This window comes from Thalassophryne amazonica, chromosome 15, assembly GCF_902500255.1.
Source record: "Thalassophryne amazonica chromosome 15, fThaAma1.1, whole genome shotgun sequence".
Lineage (NCBI taxonomy): Eukaryota > Metazoa > Chordata > Actinopteri > Batrachoidiformes > Batrachoididae > Thalassophryne > Thalassophryne amazonica.
In genome coordinates this window covers 29,208,354-29,225,485 of record NC_047117.1, presented here as the reverse complement: position 1 = coordinate 29,225,485, position 17,132 = coordinate 29,208,354, and the positions used below count along the sequence as shown (strand labels likewise).

At 40.9% G+C, this 17,132-nt stretch overlaps 1 protein-coding gene across 1 annotated transcript in view; it reads right to left on the bottom strand.

Annotated features, from left to right (window-relative positions):
- The window catches only part of pdcd4a (programmed cell death 4a), a 48,775-nt gene extending 32,052 nt beyond the window's left edge, over window positions 1-16,723 (bottom strand). The window contains exon 1 of the mRNA XM_034188339.1: window positions 16,369-16,723. Coding sequence (XP_034044230.1) covers window positions 16,369-16,414 — 46 coding nt within the window. The 5' untranslated portion in view covers window positions 16,415-16,723. The remainder of the gene's footprint in view (window positions 1-16,368) is intronic.
- Window positions 16,724-17,132: the final 409 nt, after the last annotated feature.

Sequence of the window (17,132 nt, the reverse complement as noted above, 5' to 3'; positions counted from 1 at the left end):
TCTCAAGCCCAACGCTTAACCACTAGACCATCACCTCCCCTAAAAGCATTTCCGGAGAAGACAGATAGTTACACCCCAATTCACATCCTTTTGTGGCATCACAGATAGTGACTGCCTCTTTCAAACAAACTGTTATTCACATAACACTGATGCTTGTGTTTGAAATGCACTCTATCTCCAGAGAGGACATTTTTGACATTTTGTTTTTGAATGCCTGTTTCAAGTCGTTTCTAGGGCTGTCACGATTAGGAATTTCTGGAGACGATTAATTGTCAGACAAATAATTGCGATTGACAAATATACTGTCTATTTTTTTTCCCTTTATATTCTACTATTGTAGTATAATTACACAACTCTGGAAGAACGTTTGGCTTCTGTGAGTGGAGAAACTGGGAATGGTGCAACATTTTTATTTTTATCTTCATTTTACATACAGTCCCAACTTTTTCTGAATTGTGGTTGTTTCTGTTGCATTTCTGAAATTGTCTCTCCTTATCAGTCACGTTTTGTGCTTAAACACTGCATTAATATTGAACAAATAAATACCTTTGGAAAGTAACAGCTGTTAAAGTTCAGAGTTCTCACCTGCTTTTTGTGATCTGTGCATCTGAACATCACCACAGCTTCTCCATGTCAGGGTTTTTTTTTTTTTTTTGTGGCTCAGTTCATTCATACATTCTCATTTTTTAAATATGTTTTTAAAGATATTTGACCGTTTATTTCATCTCATGATCTCAAAAATTCAGCATACGACGCGCACATGGTGTGAACAGGATGGTAACGGCATAATCACACCTTTAGAGAAAGTTCAAAGAGAAGTAAAGGCAGCTCCACGTTTTCATTTTGTTAACATGTTCACTCGGGTTAAAATCCTCTCTCTGCTCCGCGCTCACTGCGCACTGAACGAGTCGCGCCTGCATTCAGGAATCTCCCTCACCCACCCCCTCCCTCGCAGTCTGCAGCCTGTTAACTCAGCGCGTGCGCACACACACAGGCACAGATACAGACACACACACCGACAGCTCCGCATTTTAGATGGCTTTTGAAGAAGACGGCACTGTTTTAATCGGCCGTCAGCCTCCATGTTATTGTCCTGCTTTAAGAGGAAAGCGAGGCTGCAGCACAATGACGTGAGATTCTGAGTCGTTTTATGCTTTGTGGATAAAATAAATAATTCACGGTAATCGCGAATATGAAAAATAATCGCGATTGACGAATACTGTAATAATTGTGACAGCCCTAGTCGTTTCCCCACTGGGCAATGATCGTGGGAGTTAGATTGTTATACAATAGGCTTTCACAGGGAAATTAGTCCATTTAGCGGTTAGCTACTAAATAAGTAATAGTTCAGGTACCCCATCAAAATTAAACATCATGGAAATGACACAAATATTTTGGTAAAAACTGGTTTAAATAAAGTTCTTCTGGTGAACAAATGGGGATAACAAACCAAATGACCATTGCTGCTGATAGACCAGTAGTAGTTATCCATGTTTGGCAAACTAAACTTTTTCTTTGTCACTGTCATTTCCACCTTGTCATTAAACCAAACATTATCTTCGAAATCAACTTATGTACTTATGATTGCAAAACAGCCCAACTCATTTACTGCTGACCACATGTACAAAGAAAAAAAAACAAAAAAACAAAAAAGCTGAAACCCAAAATAGACATGCTAACGCGTTAGCATCGCTCTGTTTTTAAGTTATAAAATACAACCATGACCTGTTTCAGAAGACCATAACAGGTCAGTTTAACATAAAAAGGTAAGTATTGCTCACAGACATATGCTCTTTATGGTTTAGCAGGGAAAATGAAGCGAATGCAGAATAAAAAACAACAGCTTTTCTTCAAGACTGCAGCACAGTCAACATTCACCCAACTCTTAAAGGGGCAGCACAAGTAGCATTCTGCTTACAGGTTGTCTTAGAAATGAAAGGAGACCTGCATTGAAAAAAATGCAATCAGATTTTTTGAACAAAAAATGACTTACATTTACACACGAGATCCTTCTGAATGTAGTAAAGTAAATCTGCAAGCCCAGATCTGTCATTCAACGGAGAAATCTTCATTTGAAAATGACAAATTTACAGTTAACATTTAGCCCTCTGCAAATTGTCCCTCTCATCATGGACGCTGCCGAGACGTCACAGACAAGACCCTCTCCCAGCATGCATTACACCAATTGTAATTTGTGGATTTACGTCAGTTTTCATCTGCACCTTTTTCTTGTCTTATATGGAAGGATCTACTTTTTTAAAACTTCATATTGTCTTGCAGCACGTTTGGTGAGTACACATTTCTTTTATTTGTGCTTGAAAATTATTTTGGGGGACTTTTTCATACGCCCGTTTGATTGAGTGGTGTCGCATTGAAAATCTACTGTCTTTCACCTCCGGTGTACCGTTGCGGGCTACGGAGGGGAGACCCGCAAAGAATTTAAGTCATTAAAAATATATAAACCTCTCTCAGCGGCCACGGAGCTCTGCGGCTCTGATTACCGAGATGTGCGGCGCTGCAGATTTTGCAGCAAGAAGTCTGTCCTTGCGAGCAACAGGTGTCACCGCGCGCACTGCATTAAAACGGCGAGCGTAGTCTCTGGACTTGTGCCAAGTTGGCTGCAACTCCATTCAGTAGACAGAGAGGTGGTGCTGGCTGCACAGCAGACACAAGGGTGTGAGTGCCGCGGCGGCATTTAACAAGCGCATGCACTCGGTAAGCGTATCGGGGGCAGTGAGAGCGAGGCGTCGGGGAATAATGTCGCCCGCTGTCGATGCCGCCGCTGATCTGATCCCCGGATCTGAGCAAGCAGAGCTGTATCTCACATTCATTGCAGCTTACTTTTGGATGTTGAAACCAGGATGTGTATAACAGTAACATTACTAAGAGATAAAATCAATTTCAATGCGGGATCGGACTGAAGGCGGGAACACGTCGTCTTGTCACCGGCATCATGGAAATGAGCCGGATGTACAAACTGTTTTCACAGAGGGCTAAATGTTAGCTGCAAATTTGTCATTTTTAAACGAATATTTCTCCGCTGAATTACAAATTTGGGCTTACAGATTTACTTTACTGCATTCACAAGGGTCTTATAAATACATATCAGCTATTTCTTTTCTGAAATCTGACTACATTTATTTCAATGCAGGTCTCCTTTAAGAACAAATTAACAATCGTTAACAGACCATAACTCACCTTTATCGCAAACGCAGACTGTCAAGTGAACAAGAGCGCCGCGCCAACGGTTCAATATTATGATATAGAGGCCCCCTTAGCTGCCCAACAAGGTGCCTGATGGAAAAGCACTAAATTCAGCACTGAACGCTTCCTACTGAACAGCACTGATCTCAAAAATGACCCAGGCAACTGACAAAAAAGTGGCAATCTGATAAAAAGCGGACATTTTTCATCCCTGTATAATGTTAACTGCTCACTGAAGACAAAATGCCATTACTGGTGGAGCCTTTGTCTCCATGCACTGTCCACTTGTGCTGCAGCATTTCAAGAGATTAGTTATTTGCCCATGCTGCTGTGGGGGTTCAGCAGCTATACTAACCCACAATATTGTTTCCCCCTTTTTTTCAGCTCAAACAATGGATCCTTTTGACAGCGTGTGACCACCTCATCAATACAGGCTGCCAAGTCAAACGCGGCTGACCTTTCCTAATAAGGTCAGTCAAGTTCATACAAAAAGAAAAAAATAAATAAAAATCCATCTGCACTGAGACACATGGCCGTGGAAACAGCCTAAGAGTTTCAGTTCTGATGAAAAGGCTGAAGAGATATTCTAGGAAAACCAAGGCAAATGGGCTGTTCTCAAAAAAAAAAAAAAAATCCAGTGTGGACTCTCCGCTGCAAGGAAAAAAATGGTCGAAGAATCCAGAACTCATCATGGAAAGACGTATTGAAGAAAGATTGCATCCTATAACACTGATGCCCAGTGGCCCTGAAAGCCCAAATCAATCGGCTACTAACATCTGAGAGCTACTCTGTCTGGCTACCACAAGACAGTACTGATCATGAAGGATCCCCATAAAGGTACAATGCCTGCAAAGACTGGCCAAGAACCTGCCTGTCAACATAAATGATCCTGTCCAGCATCACTGCAACCAGGCAAGATCAGAAGGGCCTTAGTAACACCACCCAAGAATAAATGCACGAGCTTCTGGTTCACCCACAACTCCACCAACAGACAGGTCAAACTCAGCATGGCTCAGGTTGAACACAAGGAAAGTTAGAACTCAATGCCCCACCTTGCTTGGCTCTATACAAAATCAACAGAACATTGATATACTTCTTCAGGATCTCAATGTGCTCTGGGAAACACCACTCAAGGAAAACTCCAGAGTTATCACACAAGTGACCATCAAGTGTGACACAATGAGCTTGCGGAGTTGATGTCACTCCACTAGGGCTGAAAAGATTAGTCGAGTAATTAGAATAATTCAATTACAAAAAATGTTCGAGGCAAATTCAGTCCCTCAAAGCTCCGTTTAACGTTGTAGTACATACGCCAGGCCTGTGTGTGGCACTGTAACATCCCCAGAAAAAAACAGATGACAACTAGAGCATGTGCATAAGCTGCGAAAGAGCTAATCAATGTAGCACCAGAAGCTACAACTTTCCAATGCGACATACAGAGTAAAATAAAGCCTTTTAAGAGAACGTGTCCATCCTGATTATCTGAAATAGACTTGTGCATTTGAAGCGAAGTAGTGTGTTAGTCTATTTTGAAAAAACACACAGTTTGGTCCAGTGGCTGCTCTATGCTGTACGTGCACTTTAAGTCAGTCGGGTTTATTCAAAAACTGCCTTTATTCAGATTTGGTCAGAGTTTTATCAACAGGGTGCAGAGCGGATTCATCAATGTGGCTTTTGTGGAAAAGCACTCCAGAGCCCAGTTTTTCACAGGCTGTGCTCACATTCACATGCAGCCTGACTGAATAGATTACACCAAGCACATGCGCTTATGGTCCGGGAAAGATCCAAAACTTGTAAAGATATGAAAAAATACAAAACAAAGGTTCTTAAACAGCAACTACTGACCCCTGGCAAAAATTATGGAATCATGAAAAACAAAAGAACGCTCCAACTAGCGCTGTGCCAAAAATCGAAAGATTGATGAATCGCGATCCACACTGTGCTCGATCTCGATTATAAGTGAAGCGCATTTTAATCAACACATTTATTGACCAATCAGGTGACAGAAAAACCATGCGGCTGAGAGGAGTTGCCGCCCACTTGTTGAGACAAAGAAAGTGCCTGAGTGAAGTAACCTTGAGACCGTGAGAGGAGGAGTGGATTTTCAGAAAGTGGATTATAAACTGAATAATGCAAGAGGAATATGGCGACATTGAAATCCAGAGCGAAGGGGAAGAGATACGTGACCCAGGTACAACAGAGATTGTTGACAGAACTGGCCGAGCTACATCTGCAATATGGCAGTGGTTTGGTTACTTGCAAACAGACCACCTACAAGCAAAGCCCATTTGTAAAGTCTGTCGTTGCGTAGTATCCACCAAGACAGGGAACACTACAAATTTATTCAATCACTTGCGACGGTATCACCCGGTGCAACACAATGAGTGTTCAGAAAAACAAACCAAGCCCGCTGCAAGTAGCAGTGATGCCATTGCTAGCACAAGTAGTGCTCGTAGCATTCAACCAAAGCCTCAGCAGACATCGATCACGGCAGCGTTCACAGCCGTCACGCCATACGATAAACATTCAAAGAGGGCAAAAACAATAACGAACACTATTGCATACTGCATTGCAAAGGACATGATGCCAATATCTACAGTCGAAAAGGTCGGATTTAAGAAGTTAATGCGGGTATTAGACAGTAGATACACGCTCCCTGGGAGGAAGTACTTTTCCCAAACAGCTTTGCCGCAATTACAACCCCTGGCAAAAAGTATGGAATCACCGGCCTCAGAGGATGTTTATTCAGTTGTTTAATTTTGTAGAAAAAAAGCAGATCACAGACATGACACAAAACTAAAGTCATTTCAAATGGCAACTTTCTGGCTTTAAGAAACACTATAAGAAATCAAGAAAAAAAGATTGTGGCAGTCAGTAACGGTTACTTTTTTAGACCAAGCAGAGGAAAAAAATATGGAATCACTCAATTCTGAGGAAAAAATTATGGAATCACCCTGTAAATTTTCATCCTCCAAATTAACACCTGCATCAAATCAGATCTGCTCATTGACATTGACCCTATGCCATGACATTGACCCTATGTGTCTTTTTGCAAGGAATGTTTTTGCAGTTTTTGCTCTATGGCAAGATGCATTATCATCTTGAAAAATGATTTCATCATCCCCAAACATCCTTTCAATTGTCCAAAATATCAACGTAAACTTGTGCATTTATTGATGATGTAATGACAGCCATCTCCCCAGTGCCTTTACCTGACATGCAGCCTCATATCATCAATGACTGTAGAAATTTACATGTTCTCTTCAGGCAGTCATCTCCAGTTTCCTCCCATTCGTTCCTCATTTGTTTTGTTGTACATTTTTCGATTTTTGAGACATATTGCTTTAAGTTTTCTGTCTTGACGCTTTGATGTCTTCCTTGGTCTACCAGTATGTTTGCCTTTAACAACCTTCCCATGTTGTTTGTATTTGGTCCAGAGTTTAGACACAGCTGACTGTGAACAACCAACATCTTTTGCAACATTGCATGATGATTTACTCTCTTAAGAGTTTGATAATCCTCTCCTTTGTTTCAATTGACATCTCTTGTGTTGGAGCCATGATTCATGTCAGTCCACTTGGTGCAACAGCTCTCCAAGGTGTGTTCACTCCTTTTTAGATGCAGACTAACGAGCAGATCTGATATGATGCAGGTGTTAGTTTTGGGGATGAAAATTTACAGGGTGATTCCATAATTTTTTCCTCAGAATTGAGTGATTCCATATTTTTTTCCTCAGCTTGGTCTAAAAAAGTAACGGTTACTGACTGCCGTAATCTTTTTTTCTTGATTTCTTAGTGTTTCTTAAAGCCAGAAAGTTGCCATTTGAAATGACTTTAGTTTTGTGTCATGTCTGTGATCTGCTTTTTTTCTACAAAATTAAACAACTGAATGAACATCCTCCGAGGCCGGTGATTCCATAATTATTGCCAGGGGTTGTATATGACATGTCGCGCAGAAGTGGAAAAACAACTACAAAATGTTTGTTACTTTGCAGCAACTACTGACATTTGGTCCAGTCGGACATCACAGCCCTATTTCAGTTTAACTATCCACTATATCGACGAAAACTGGAGCCTACAGAGTAAATGCCTTCAAACACTCTACTTTCCTGAGGATCACACTGGAGACATCATAGCACAGGGCCTAGAGGATGCACTCGCTTCCTGGAGGCTGCAGGAGGAGCGCATGGTCTGCATCACAACAGACAACGCTGCCCACATGGTTAAAGCCACGAGGAGTAAAGGCTGGAACAGGATGCAGTGCTTTGGACACCGCGTACACCTTGCAGTTGGTAAGTGAAAGTGGAGAGTGGTATTTTTTTTTTATTACTAAGTTTGCCATAATAAGAAATTATCATTGTTATTATTAGTAACATTTGTATTGTAGTAATTAGTTTTAGGCTTGTTTTAGGCTTAAATATTTACAGATTTGATTCATATGTAACAAATAAATAAATAAATAAATATTAACCCTTTATCTACGGCGATGGTGCCCACACCATATTTTCCATATGCGTTTTTTTTTTTTTACCATAACTCCACCATAGTTTGTCCATTCTGAATGATTCAAAGTGCGTTGTTAAGCTAACACCAAAGGCTTCCCAATGATATATGGTATATTACGGTAAACGTAAGCCTGTGACATCATCATGCAGAGGAAAAACACGGAAGTTTCTCACTAGTGAGCCACTGATTCTCATTACCGTAAGTTCTCATGTAAGCCCTCAATCTGAAAAATTTCAACACTGACAGCAAGCCAAGAACCTGTGCTTTTCAACAGCATGCTATATGTTGCATATATTACGGTAAAGTGCATTCGGTGACTTTTGAAACGAGGGAAAAGTATGAAAAAGAGCGCAAAAGTGACAGAAAAGTACAGAGACAGACAGCAAACATAAATGTAGTAATTTTTGAGGAAAAGGCAGGGTGTTTGTAAAATTGGCTTCTGTCTTCAGCCAGACAGAAACTGTTACAAACAGTACCACACTGACAATGGACTGATGTAGTTTAGATCTAATTTTGATTCTTGGTTACATATTTGTATGTAGTTTGACACTTTATTGTTTTATTAATATTGTATAATTTTGCACAAAATGAGTGATCAAATGAGTGATTTATTGCACATTTTAATAATACAGATAATAACTGATATATTTATATATAGTTTTGCACTTTGTTGTTATTCATATCGTTTGGTTCTGCACTTTAAAATTGGTTACTTTTTGCATATTTTCGCCTTGTAAAATGTTTACTTTTGCACTGTTTCTAATCTGCACTGTTTGAGTTCTAGACACAAAATTATTTTGATTGTAAACACTTACAGCTTCCTGTTAAAAATGTGAAATCCAAACTTCCTTTACATAATCATTTTTCACTAAAAAAACTGAAAATAAAATCAAGTTTGTTTTTGTGTTTTTTCTCATTTTAAATGCTAAAACTTACAAATAATGTGTATAAATAGTTAATCAGGTGTAATATAATTGAAATTCAGGTACTCCTGGAAAAGGGTACCAAAGTACACACACATAGAACATTATTTCTTAATTTTACTGCTATAATAAAAAATTATAACCAAATGTCCATTCATAGCCTCAGTAGGTAAAGGTTATGTATGAATAAATTATGCATAATAACAAAAGTACTGTCTGCAGACAGAAAAACACGGCACTTAACCCTTTCGTGGCAGGACACTGAGGTCCTTGAAGCTGTCCACAAAGCCCTAAGTCCACTTGTGGAGTTCACAGATGCACTTTCTGGTGAGCATTATGTTTCTGTGTCCTACATTAAACCAGTGCTTCATGTTTTCAATGAGGAGGTGCTGAAGATTCAGGATGATGACTGGGATTTAACAAGACACATCAAGAGTACAGTCACAAAATACTTAAATGAAAAATACAGTGACGACTCCACTGATGATGTTCTGAACTTGGCATCACTTGTGGACCCACGGTTCAGAACGAAATACATCCAGGATGTCAAAGTGGAGGCAGTTAAGGCTACTGCTCTTGGACAAATGGTCACTGACCCACCCCCCTCCCCCAGCAGCACAAGCAATACCTCAGCAGCTTCAACACCAGCAAAAATGCCCAAAAAATCTCTGGGGAGCTTCTTTAAAAAAATCAGCTCCTCAAACTCCAGCTTCAGGACTGACTGAAGAGCAGGCAGCTGAGACTGATGTTGACAGCGAAGCAGATCCTCTGGAATGGTGGAAACCGCACAGCCTGACTTACCCCAGAGTCAGTTGCCTAGCCAAGCGCTACCTTTGTATACCTGCAACAAGCTCACCACCAGAGGGTGCCTTCAGCAACAAGTGGCAATATTGTCACATGCCACAGAGCAGCCTTAAAACCAGATGCTGTTGACAGACGCGTTTTTCTGGCCAAAAACCTGTGAAGGATGTGTTTTACATTGTGTTTTACTGTTTGCTGTGCACTTTTTCATTTTATAGTTATATTTATACACATTTTTTGTAAAGAAACCTGTGAATGAAGAGTAACGTTTACATTTTGTTTACTGTTTGCTGGGCACTTTTTCATTTTATATTTATACCACATATTTTTTGGTAAAGAAACCTGTGAATGAAGAGTTTAAGTTTACATTGTTTCTAATGTTTGCTGTGCACTTTCATTTTATATTTATATGCATAATTATAATAGCTTCAGTGTGTGTTTACATCTTTACTCTTACACAGTTGTTTAATTTCAAGTTTACAGATGTGGCCACTGCCAGTTTGCACATTTTTATACATTACTATTTTTTATTTTAGTCTGTTTGCTGTTTTTAATAACATTGTATGTGCAGGTCACTACAATGAAAAGTTTCATATTTTCATTATTGTACTTGAAATGGCATAGTTAAATTTTCTTGATAATAAAAACCAGAAATCACCTTTTAAAACATCTATGTTGTCTTTTTAATAGAAGTGAATTACAACAAATATTTAGATATTTTGAATAAGAATGTTTAAAGATCGAATCGAAAATCGAGATCGAATGATATGCGGAAAAAAGTCGTGATTCTTTTTTTTACCCAGATCGCCCAGCCCTAGCTCCAACACATCACTAGTATTTTGTTGTACCACCTCTGGCTTTTATAACAGCTTGCAGTCTCTGAGGCATGGACTTAATGAGTGACAAACAGTACTCTTCATCAATCTGGCTCCAACTTTCTCTGATTGCTGTTGCCAGATCAGCTTTGCAGGTTGGAGCCTTGTCATGGACCATTTTCTTCAACTTCCACCAAAGATTTTCAATTGGATTAAGATCCGGACTATTAGCAGGCCATGACATTGACCCTATATGGGTGATTCTTAGCCTACGGGCACTTATTATGTCCTTTGATCATATTGTATGAAAAACAGAATAAGGAGGAAATTTCACACTTTTATAGTTATCTTTACAATGAAAGTGTGTTAAGAAATGTGTTCTAGTAGTCTATGATGACTTTTTCACCTTTTTTCAGCATCGTTATATGCAAATATTGCCGTTTTGTGCTTGTCCCACACCCAGACTTTTGATCTTCAATGATAAAAATGAATGGTAAAGAAACGTTTTTTCTAATGTTTTAAAATATCTCTGAATAAAATATCAGTAAAATAATCAAAACATAATTGGGGTATTCAATGTCATACAACTGTTGTGATTTTTTTAAACAAAATGTAGTTGTCCCACACTATTGCCGTAATTTCCACCATAACACTGTAATGTCCCTTTAAACAGTTTGTATGAAAGATTGTTTGGGTAGTTTCTATGGAGATAAACAGTGACATCAGAGCACATGTATATAGTGCCAAATCACAACAAACAGTTGCCCCAAGGCGCTTTATATTGTAAGGCAATGGTGTGGTGGAAATTACATTTACAAGGCCAATAGTGCCCGTAGTTAAAGAATCACCCATATGTCTTTTTGCAAGGAATGTTTTCAAAGTTTTTGCTCTATGGCAAGATGCATTATCATCTTGAGAAATTATTTCATCATCCCCAAACATCCTTTCAATTGATGGGATAAGAAGTGTCCAAAATATCAACGTAAACTTGTGCATTTATTGATGATGTAATGACAGCCATCTCCCCAGTGCCTTTACCTGACATGCAGCCCCATATCATCAATGACTGTGGAAATTTATATGTTCTCTTCAGGCAGTCATCTTTATAAATCTCATTGGAACAGCACCAAACAAAAGTTCCAGCATCATCACCTTGCCCAATGCAGATTCGAGATTCATCACTGAATATGACTTTCATCCAGTCATCCACAGTCCACGATTGTTTTCCTTAGCCCATTGTAACCTTGTTTTTTTCTGTTTAGGTGTTAATGATGGCTTTCGTTTAGCTTTTCTGTATGTAAATCCCATTTCCTTTAGGCAGTTTCTTACAGTTCGGTCACAGACGTTGACTCTAGTTTCCTCCCATTCGTTCCTCATTTGTTTTGTTGTGCATTTCTGAGTTTTTGAGACAAATTGCTTTAAATTTCTTTCTTGACGCTTTGATGTCTTCCTTGGTCTACCAGTATGTTTGCCTTTAACAACCTTCCCATGTTTGTATTTGGTCCAGAGTTTAGACACAGCTGACTGAACAACCAACACCTTTTGCAACATTGCGTGATGATTTACCCTCTTTTAAGAGTTTGGTAATCCTCTCCTTTGTTTCAATTGACATCTCTCGTGTTGGAGCCATGATTCATGTCAGTCCACTTGGTGCAACAGCTCTCCAAGGTGTGATCACTCCTTTTAGATGCAGACTAACAAGCAGATCTGATTTGATGCAGGTGTTAGTTTTGGGGATGAACATTTACAGGGTGTTTCCATAATTTATTCTTCAGAATTGAGTCCATATTTTTTTTCCCTCTGCTTGGTCTAAAAAAGTAACCATTACTGACTGCCACAATTTTTTTTTTCCTGATGTCTTATATGTGTCATGTCTGTGATCTGCTTTTTTCTACAAAATTGAACAACTGAATAAACGTCCTCCGAGGCCAGTGATTCCATAATTTTTGCCAGGGGTTGTCGATATGAATGTATGAATCTACCGGGCTTTAAAATGTACACATTACTTTTCATGCCATTTTATTTGTCTAAAAATAACTGCCCAAGGTTCCTTATAATCTCACCTGAAACAACAGATAAATTATGGTTTTAATTTCCAGACAAACAAAGATTTCTAAAGAATCTTAAAAAAAAAAAAAAAAAAAACTTCAAAATGTACAATAATCAGAAATTAATCTTGAAGTAAAAAAAAATTAAGTATTTTCTTTAGAAAACTGCTGTGTATATATTAGCAGTTCTGATGCTGCTGACACACATTTCGACACTCCTGTGTTTTGGCCTGATGTCTCATTTGTTTTGGCTTGAAAGTAAGGCTGTAACAAACATAGAAAAAAAAAAACTATGGCTTTACTTCACAAAATGTGGCCCTCAAAATGCAGGTAATGGTGTTTCACAGGGTTAGAAATTTAAAAACTTTAAATTTAAAACCCCTAAAACCCCCCTACAATACTCACACCTGCAGATGAACCTTACCCCCGGCGCTCGCTGCACAGCTATGGGAAATGTTCTCAGGGGAAAAGTTCTTTCCCCCGATAGCCTCGTAGCGAGTGCTGGGAGATAGGTTCTCCCCCAGTCCACACCAGAGAACCTTTGTGCGCTGTCCCACAGAAAAAGCACATTATGAGAAATGAAAAAACTACTGTATGTGTGAAATGGCAGACAGTTCTCTTTTCTTGCCTTCAACAACGGACAGGAGTCCCAGTAACATCCTTAATCTGCAGACAGGTGAGTCACGATTGACATCTTTAAATGGCTTTGACAGAGGTTGATGACTAAATTGTGGACCCGCTGCTTCTAAATGAGAACCAGTATGTCCACAATCAACACAGAGAACTATCATTTGTCCCTTACGCACCCTCAGAAACAGTGCAATGGAATGCAACTGCAGCATAATTTTTTCAGGCAACACCGTAACGGACCGTTACACTGTTATAACGCTAACGAGATCCCTGTAGTCAAAGACATAATTAAATGTTGCAATGACTAAATTTAAAAAATGATTTCATCATGAGGTTTATGTCACATTGAGAAATTCTAATTAACAGATGCACTGCAGTCATTGTTACATCATTTCCTTTTTTGTTTATAGTAAATATTTAAAAAAAAATTTTCCTGGTTGAAACCGATCGGTTGTTATGGGCCAGTTACCCTGTTTGTGAAGTGTTGTGTGTTCTCCAAAAAAACGAAAATTAAAAAGCGAAACACTCAGTCTGCGAATCTGAGCAAAAAACAGAAGAGTGATGGACGTCTGCTGAGGAGCTTCTTTCAGAGACTGTTCATCAGTGTTGTCCCGGTGTGAGGGGAGTGCTGAACCATTCACATCGGCCAGAGAGAGACAGCAGCTGGGCGAATAGCAAACTTCAAATGTGGGTGCCCGGCCACTGGTTCAGTAGTCAATCCCGGTTGTTATGACGCCTCACAGAGCAGCTAACCGATCCATTGTTATGACGCCTCACGGACCGATCCGCTGTTATGACCCCTCACGGCTCGATCCGCTGTTATGACGCCTCACGGCCCGATCCGTTGTTATGACGCCTCACGGAACGGCTGACTGATTGAAGCTGGACACCGGTTAAACGATGCCCCCGAAGGTCAATGCAAGTCGAGATTTATTGTTTCATTTTGGCTTTGGTGTCCTTCGTTAGTGCCGTGTGACCGGGGCTTTACATTCATTGCTAGGAAAGTTCAGTTACCAAAATACCAACATTCTGTGCGCAACGAACATGTCCATCCATCCATCCATCCATCCATTCATTTTCTTCCGTTTTATCCGGAATCGGGTCGCGGGGGCAGCAGCTCAAGCAAAGCCGCCCAGACCTCCCGATCCACACACACCTCCCCCAGCTCCTCCGGGGGAACCCCAAGGCGTTCCCAAGCCAGCCGAGAGATGTAGTCCTTCCAGCGTGTCCTGGGTTTTCCCCTGGGGCCTCCTCCCAATGGGACGTGCCCGGAACACCTCTCCAGCGAGGCGTCCGGGGGCATCCGGAAACGATGCCCGAGCCACCTCAACTGACTCCTTTCGACGTGGAGGAGCAGCGTCTCGACTCCGAGCTCCTCCCGAGTGACCGAGGTCCTCACCCTATCTCTAAGTGAGCACCCAGCCACCCTGCGGAGGAAACTCATCTCGGCCGCTTGTACTCGCGATCTCGTTCTTTCAGTCATGAGCCAAATCTCATGACCATAGGTGAGGATCGGAACGTAGATTGATCAGTAAATCGAGAGCTTTGCCCCCCTACTCAGCTCTCTCTTCACCACGACAGTCCGATACAGTGACCACATCACTGCAGATGCTGCACCAATCCGTCTATCAATCTCACGCTCCATCCGTCCCTCACTCGTGAACAAGACCCTGAGATACTTAAACTCCTCCACTTGAGGCAAGGACACTCCACCGACCTGAAGAGGGCAAGGCACCTTTTTCCGGTCGAGAACCATGGCCTCGGATTTGGAGGTGCTGATTTTCATCCCAGACGCTTCACACTTGGCTGCAATGAACATGTTTTCACTATTATTCGATTTCTTTGTGCGACTGACATTGTTATTCAAGCATTCAAAGAGCTACTCCTACCTCCACACAACTCCAAACAGTGACCAGAAAGTTTCGCGACAGTTGTTGCTGAATGAAGCCACGTCTCCCTAACCGGATAGAGTTGTGACGTCACTGCACATGCACGTAGACGCTGCTCTATCGCAACTTGAAAATCCCCCATTATCTCTACTTGAAGACGTCAGATTTCATTTCCTTTTGTGCACATCTTCATATGGTAACCTTAACTCTAAATTTTGAGCTTGAAATCAACTGCACGTCAATGCCATAATGTCTGTCTATCTTATAATAATCATGGCGGTTTCTTATTGGATGCCGTACTGTAAAACAAATATGGTGCCGTATCAAGAATTTGATTTTTGTTTGCAGGGGTATAATGTCTTCAAATTATCAATGAACAACATTGAATTACACCTGTATAGATTTTATTGTTACCTGAGGCCAAAATACAGCCATCGGGTATTGCAAAGACTTTGCGCGTGTCCATCCTTCTGTGCGCAGCATTAAGGGAGGTGTTGGTCTAGTGGTTAAGGTGTGGGGCTTGAGTCCAGAAGATCATGGGTTCAAATCCCCGCCTGATTGGAAAATCACTAAGGGCCCTTGGGCAAGGCCTTTAATCCCCTATTGCTGCCGGTGTGTAGTGAGTGCCTTGTATGGCAGCACCCTGACATTGGGGTGAATGTGAGGCATAATTGCAAAGCACTTTGAGCATCTGATGCAGATGGAAAAGCGCTATATAAATGCAGTCCATTTACCATAAGTCCAGTCCTATTACTGCCAGGGTCTTCAAATTCACAGGGAGCATTCTTGAGACACAGACCTTCAAAAGTTCAAAGATGGCTAACCTTGACCTATTTTAAGGGGTCAAAAGGTCATATTCTTTCTACTTTCACTGATTACATGCTCATACTTTGAGGGTTATACTTTTAAAAATGCATTACACCATCATGTAAACTGCTTAAAAAAAACATGTAACCTGAAGCAATACATCCAGAATTTTAATGAGTTATATGTGAAGCATTCTGTGACGTCATAAAACCCCTGAGCCTTCATCTAAACGCCAGTAAAATTGTCTGAGTTAATTAATTTCAATATAAATGATTGGGCTCTTTAAAAGGCGTGCATATATGTAAAGTCAATAGTGAATTTATTTTATTTGTTGGTGAAATTCAAGCTGCCCCTTCATCTTTTAAAATTAAAATAAGCTACGTGGCCGTTACCGTGCACGCGCTCAGCTGTGACAGGCAGCGACACGAGCCACGTCTCCCAAACCGGAAGTCAGCAGCATGGCATCAGCCAATCAGGAGCGCGAAAAGGTCAAAGTGAAAGCCCCAACGAGAAATCGATTAAATTAACCAAATATCGCACAACTTATTTCGTTTGCGTGTCGGAGCGGAGAACGTGCAAAGCTCCGCGCTGCGTCACAGCGTTAAAAGCGTCTGTTTCTCGGAGCACATGGCGCAGCCTGGCCCAGCTGCTGACCTCCGAGCAGCCAGAGGGACAATGGATCGGGACCGAGGTGCCTGCAGCAGCAGCACACCGTGCACCGATTACACTGTGCAGGAGTCACTCACCGTCGGCTTGCTGAGAAGAGGAGCGCGTCCCCACGTCGGCCGCCATGGCGCTCTCAAAAAACGAGTTCCCGATTAACAAAAGAAAAAAAGAACACGATTCCTCACGGTTTGCTTCTGCGACAAATCCACACACGGTCGCGGAAAAGGAGACCCTTTAAAAGTGCTGCAGTCAAAGTGTGCACTGGAACGGAAAAAAAAATGTTAAAAATAAATGCTCGCAACCCAAACACGGAATTAAACACTTTGTAAACGTTTAGTCTGCGGTAGAAAAGAAAGGATCTGCGTGGTAAAGTTCGTCAGACTATTTCAGCAAACAGCTTATAAGATAAACAGTCTGTTTATAACTTTGCACGGAGCCAACCACAGAAGTCACGTGGAGAAAACGCGAATAGGGAGTGGCCAGTGCAAGGGGTGGGTGCTGGTCCGATCGGACCAATCACAGTGCGGGGGGGGGGGGGCAACAGTCTTGTTGCTTTTTGGAAATCTTTCCCTGGATATGGATATAAAAAAAAAAAAATAGAAATTAGACACCTTATCACGTAAACACGAGAATGCAAAGCAATTCTGCGGAAATAAGATGTAAAAGTGCATTTTTAATCGGAAATGTATCCATGTGATGAGTGACTTGATGTAATACCTCACCCACATGGGCTGTTGTTATTATGTATAATAGCCAAGTGACCTCTGTGTGCATGTATATGGCTTCAATCGCACAAAACTGGGGAAAGCTGACATTTGCAGTTTGGTATGCTTATATATTCTGG